Here is a 6610-nt window from a genome sequence, read left to right as displayed (position 1 = left end):
TACATACAGTGCATACAGTGGACATCCTGGTGCATGCTGAATGACTGTGCGTTTCGGAGTGTGTATATATTTACCCTTGATGACAGGTGGGAATGTGTGAGAGGTGAGAAGTGTGAAACCCAACTCGACAGCAGATACACACACACACACACACGAAGACATACACACACTTCCCCTCACACTTGGACAGAGATCTTCACACACCACACACAGACCACTGCCCCTCGTCTGTCTGACTCCCCCCTCCTCCCTCCTTCCACACCAGTCTGCCCCTCGTTTCCTTTCTTCTCCCACGCTGTATCATCATTTTCCCTCGTTCCTTTTTTCTTACAAGTCTTTCTCATTTCCTATTTTCTATCATATCCCCTTCTCATCCTTTTTGTTTATCTTTTAAATAAAGGCTGATTGAATTTATGATGAAATTACTATAAAAAAAGAAAAAAAGGAGATGTTACCATTTTAGAACATTTAAAATTTGCATTTTCCTATAAGGAAAAGATTCTATAAACTATGTGACATAGTTTATAGGGTTATACTACTGGTTATACTACTGCAATATCTGAATTGCAATCAAATCATATTAGTTTATACACATGGGTAAATTTTGCAAATAAAAAGATTAAAGTTGAGGTGGTTTAGCATCCTCTAAATCCCTGTTCTCTCACTTCCACAACTTCACATCCATCCATAACTCCAACAACTTCCCTCTTTTCACTCTGCTTGTGCGGTCCCTCACACACACATGTGATCATTACGAAGTGCGCTACGTCTTGAAGATGTTAGCCAACGATAATACGCCTTAACTAGAATGTGCTTGTGGAAGATGATGAGGGGAATAATGCAGATTATATGGCAGAAACGACAAACCACCGTATTAGTGTGCGTGTCTGAGTCTGTGAATGTGTGTGGGCGCATGCAAATAAGATTAAGGGGGAATGCAGATGTGCTGGGCATGCTTTGTCATATGACCTCATTGTTTCCTCTGTCATCATTATTGGACAGAGTAGTGCAATGCTAGGCTGCTCCTTTTACCCTGAGTGTGCACAAGAACACGGTGTACAAGCAGCAACACCACACAACTCAAACTCACACACTCACACACACACACGCAGGGCCTAAGGCGAGTGGTTTGCATAATTTGGTCAAAACAAGTTTAGTTTGCCTTGCTCCTTAGGGCTGTATCCTATAAACCTACACTGTTTGACACAAAAATGAGTTTACCCCTTGTAGGTATGTGCTGATCGCATGGGAATATTCATTGGATTCAAAGGAGTCACAAGTGTGTGCAAGAGCAACACTGTGTGTGTTTTCCTTTATATGAACTCCCAGATTTCTCAATACAAATACTCTTTCTAGTTTTATCATTACCATTGTTTTATACGTGTGGATGTGTGTTTTTCAGGTGTAAACGTGATGCTGCGTAAAATCGCGGTGAAGGCGGCCTCCAAGCCGTTGGTGGAGATCACACAGGATGGAGAGACGCTGTCCATTAAAACCTCAACATCAGTCCGGACCACTCACATCACCTTCACTGTGGGGCAGGAGTTCAACGAGACCACGGTGGACGGACGTCCCTGCACGGTACACGACACAAGGACACGAACACATCCCTAAATGCTCTTTTAGTTCTACTTTCTCTGCATACACACACACACACAGCAGTAATGGGTGTATGGTGAGGGGGCTGTCCAGATTACATCAATCTGTTTGATTTGGCTTTTCATCATATTTGGACTGGTAGAATATTTTCGCCCCTCCCTTGGTCTCCGAAGGCCTATCATGCTTCACACTCTTTATGACCCCTTTCAACTTCCCGTCTTCCGACAGTTCCCCCTCTTGCCCTTTCTTGCCCTGCGTCCCTCCCTAATTCTCTCCGTTGCTCTCCCCGTTTTCCCATAGATGGCCTCTGTTTGGCCGTCTCCAAAGCAAACACATGCAACCAGCCAGCGCTTTGCTCTACTAACGATGAGCGCATCACAAGTTATCACCTCTCAGTGATCGCCCTGCTCCGCCGTTCTTGTTGCTGCTTTGTTTCTCCATCAGCCACTCCCTCATTATCGCTCACTCCTTTTGGATGGCATTGATTCATACATACATCAATCCATCTATCCACCCTGCATTTAACATGTTTCTAAGGGTTTTTCTCCCTCTGTCTTTCTCTCTGCTCAGAGTTTTCCACGTTGGGAGACAGACAGCAAGATCACCTGTGAGCAGACCCTGCAGAAAGGAGAGGGGCCTAAAACCTCCTGGACCCGTGAGATAACCAACGATGGCAAGCTGATCCTGGTAAAGGGCACTAATCATGAGTGAAACCAGAGTTTAGGTTCAGAAACAATAAGATTATACAACTCAAAATACATTGTAATATTGTTGTACATATGGGGTACCGATAAAATACATAAACCAGAGTTTTTAAATTAAGTGATAAAATGGTTTTTTTTTTCTTTTTTGCCTAAGAGCTACGTAATTTCAACAACATGAAATTACCAACTTTATTTCCAGCAGCATACTTGTCAAATTACAGACCCTCAACACAAATACTGCAAGGATCCAAAAAGCCAGAAGAAATTTAGCTTAGTTTTACAAGTTAGCACACTACTATTGGAAAATGTTAAAAACCTCACATTTGATTGGTAACATAATTTCCGCAGTAAAGTAGTTGAGAGGCATTTATTTCCAATATGCATTAAAGAGGAAGTCCTCCGATAAAGTCTGTATACACAGTGGTTTTGGGTATTACTACTGCATATGTGAAAAAAGCCTCATGTGGTTTCAGAGGGAGCAGCGTGACACTTGATCAATTGCATCAAGTGATGTCATTTGGGGTTGAAGAATACAAGTTTGAAAATGAAACAAATCTGTGAGTGTGGAGTTGTGACGTTACCAGGCCGCTGTAACACGCTCCTCATCTCTGCTTGAGGCTATGAGTTGAGGCAACATTGGCTGCTACTAGCATAACACACCTGAATATATGACTGAACTGTTGTTGGTCAAGTTGCATTGTGGGTAATGTAGATGCTAGGTTTTTGGAAGTGTTTGTGGAATAAAAATACAGTATCTCTAGTTTTTGATACTTTTTAAACTTTGATACTTTTAACTATCTGTCCAGCAGTGTTATTGGACTGCAATGCTATATCGGTGGAGTACACTTTTAGATGCAAAACCATTTTGGAAACTGGAAGGTCAAGAAGGTCTGTACTGGTAGCAGTCGATATATCTTATTGGTGCTCCATATGTACAACAAAATTACAATGTAATTTGCAGACTATAGTGTCGACTAAGTGTCGCCTTTAGATTATATAATTATATAATTGTGCTCAGAGTACCATAAGGCCAATCCAATTATTCCCCTGGCAGAAGATGAAAGAGCTTCTGTCGAGATAACAAATGCAAGTACATGCATCAGCTTGAAGTCATGAAAGCAAGTGTGCAAGTAGCATCTGATCAAAAGTCAAAACACAACAGGGGATAACAAATAATCATGATGTGACTGACATGTGCAGTGAAGGCTAATAAAGGTTTGATTGGATTCTGAGTGAGTAATAACATGTCTGTCCACAAACTGAACTGTATTAAATGGGAAACCCCACCCAACCTGCACTTCAGGTTGACTAAATATAACTTTGAGAAGTATTTCAAATAATTATTTGACTAAGGTCTACCAGTAAACCAGTCCAACCAGAGATGAGACACATCCTCCACAGTCCTCTCTGGAGTGAATAGTTTTTGAATTTTTGAACCAATTGTAAATAGAGAAAGTATTTGTGGAGCGATGGATGTCTGAGGGTTGGCATTAAGTTCAGATCTAAGACTCCTGATGTGCTCTTAAGCACCAAACCCAGAGCTGCTTTTCAGAAGCCAGCAGCAGTATAATTTTACGAGTTTTATGCACGTAACTGCTGAACAAAGCATGTTTGCCTCAACAGCTTTCCGTAAATAAAGTTTGTTCAAAATAGTTTTACTGTGTGTTGACAGATTAACTGCTAGAGACATAAAAAATAGCTCAATTTGGAGGTTTAGAGACAATCAACATACAATGGCTTCTTCTACAAAATGCTTAATTTTTAATATGAATTGACATTACGTTATGGATTACTGTGCCAATATTTTTTTAAATGTCCACATTAAATCTCCATTTTCTCCTCTCTTTTCAGACCATGGGAGCAGATGATGTGGTATGCACCAGAGTGTACGAACGACAATGAACAAGAGCACTTCTTACTTTTCGTCCTTCCAGCCCCCTTCTCCTGTATCACCACTTGTGTCACTTCTCCCGTTGTCAAGACAGCGGCTGGGGGGAGATAGCAGCCTATAGTTTTATTCCAATATCTCTGTTAGCTTCACTATGTAATAATTGTGGTAACTGTATCTACTTTACACATATCTACACCTTGGTCTTATAGCTCCTGAGTTATGTCTGTCTTTCCAGCTCCATCAAACGTGACCAGCTGGGGTTTTAAACATAAAAATCTGTGTTGCTTTGTATGTTTGATTTGCAGCTCATTTATTTGGCAGTGTGTGCATGTGTGTATGTGTGTGTGTGTGTGTGTGTGTGTGTGTGTGTGTGTGTGTGAGTGAGACTATATTTGTAGATGTGTAAACCAATCTATATGAACTCTTCCAGTTTCAGGTCAGTTTTGATTTGTCCCTCTTTTCTGTTTCTTTAGCCCTGCCCCACAACTTAAACCTTTTCTATTTCATGACATTTTATATTTATTACTACACTAGAGTCCGATACAGTACTGCTAAGGTTTTTACTTTGTGTCTCTTTTATATGAAATGTGATCATAGGAAACAACAACTTTCTATGGGAAAACAATAAAGCACGATCTTAACTCAGCTTGATGTCGACCCTTGGCTGTCCTGTGCTCGAAACCATTAGGAGCGTAAAAGCAGTTAACAGCGCATATGTTTTATGGTTTGTGAGTGTAGCTGCAGAATATGTGCACATTAGATGGCTCCATCTTATTTTAGGCTTTCTGTCAGCTGTCTGCAACTAGAATAACTTGTCTGTCCCCTCCCTTAAAGTCTCTCTCTCTCGCTCCCTCTCAGTTTTTCTGTCTTCCCATCCCTCCCCTCCTTCTCTGTCAATCATCTCACTGTACCACATGCCCTCGTTCTTCCTTGCTCGCCATGTTTCAAGGCTGAAAATATTTCCATTTGGCTTTTTTTTTTCTGTCTACACACTATTATCACTCATTTCACATGGATCATCTCATCCTACAGTTTTCCCAAGCATAAGAAGGGACAGAGAGAGAGCCAGTTGTGGGAAACACATCATGAGATTCTTCTGGAAAGGTTTTATTTCCGTTTCATTTACTAACTGGCTAATTTGGTTCATACTTTTCTGGAAAGTCTTAAAAAGGCTGCTTGACTTAAAGGGATAATTCAACATTTTGGGCTTATTCACTTTCTTGCCAAAAGTTAGATGAGAAGATTGATACTCTCACATCTGTACGATAAATATTAAGCTATAGCCAAGAGATGATTAGCTTAGCTTAGCGTATTACCCAGACTATTGAATTTTTGCTCTGAGCATCCTCATTTATGAGCATCTGTTGTTATGGTAACCAAGGAAGGAGATGAGACAAACCGAAGTCAACTTGGACCTGTTTTATTTGCATGGACACTGAGTCACTTGACCAGTCATCAAATGGTTAGGGAGTCAGGGTCAGTGGGCGTGTCTCTGACGGCAGGAAATGCCAATTGGATTACAGGGTACAGCTGATTGACAGCAGATGTGCTTAACAAGGAGAGGGCTGTTAAGGGACGTGGAAATGGAAAAGGGGCTGGGGAGAAAGATGGATGACCTGGGGTTCTAACACACACACACTACCACACACACACACACACACACACACACACACACACACACGTACATACAGTTATACAACAAATAAAAACTAGATAGGTAGGGATTCTTGAGAGAGGAATTTAGTGATGCTAAAACAGCTTTTTTTTTTACAGACTATCTCTTCGTCATTTCTCCTCTTGCCCTGCAGCTGTGTGTAGTTACAGTGTGACCCCAATAAAGTCCCCTCCTCTGCCTCCTGCCCTAATAAAAGGGGTAAATAACTACCCCTCCCTCTCTGTTTATTACCCCCTGGGGCAGTAAAAGGCAGCTGTCTGGCCCTCCTTCAAAACGCCCGACCTGCACCGGACCCCCGTAAAAACACACATCTACACACACACACACACACACACACACACACACACACACACACACACACACACACACACACACACACTCACATACCAAACTAAAAACACACATTCTGGGAACTCTTCACACATACCATCAAACACTCACACTGTACACGCAGCTCATAAAACACTGTCGTGGCTCACCCAAAAGGTGAACAGACAAACTGCGTGGTGCTCAAAAAAAAACTCCTCAAAGACGCACCACCACTTGAAGGACTGAAAAAACAAGAACAAACTGAGCACACCATCTCGGCTGCTCACATCCTGAATGCATCATTATTCCTGCAGGTTGCGGCCTTTCCAGAAAACGTAACAAGGAACAGAAGGAACTGAACAGTTTGGCAGCATCAGGACAAACATTCCTCACTCATACACTCCCAGAAAGTCAAGAAATAAAGGGACAAGA

At 41.6% G+C, this 6610-nt stretch overlaps 1 protein-coding gene across 1 annotated transcript in view; it reads left to right on the top strand.

The window, feature by feature from the left end:
- Window positions 1–4839, top strand: part of crabp2a (cellular retinoic acid binding protein 2, a) — an 8431-nt gene extending 3592 nt beyond the window's left edge. Inside the window, exons 2-4 of the mRNA XM_044359275.1 lie at window positions 1403–1581; window positions 2170–2286; window positions 4155–4839. Coding sequence (XP_044215210.1) covers window positions 1403–1581; window positions 2170–2286; window positions 4155–4205 — 347 coding nt within the window. The 3' untranslated portion in view covers window positions 4206–4839. The remainder of the gene's footprint in view (window positions 1–1402; window positions 1582–2169; window positions 2287–4154) is intronic.
- The last annotated feature ends 1771 nt before the right edge of the window (window positions 4840–6610 follow it).

This window comes from Thunnus albacares, chromosome 8 (genome assembly GCF_914725855.1).
Source record: "Thunnus albacares chromosome 8, fThuAlb1.1, whole genome shotgun sequence".
NCBI classification, from domain to species: Eukaryota; Metazoa; Chordata; class Actinopteri; order Scombriformes; family Scombridae; genus Thunnus; species Thunnus albacares.
This window is presented reverse-complemented; position numbering and strand designations above follow the sequence as displayed.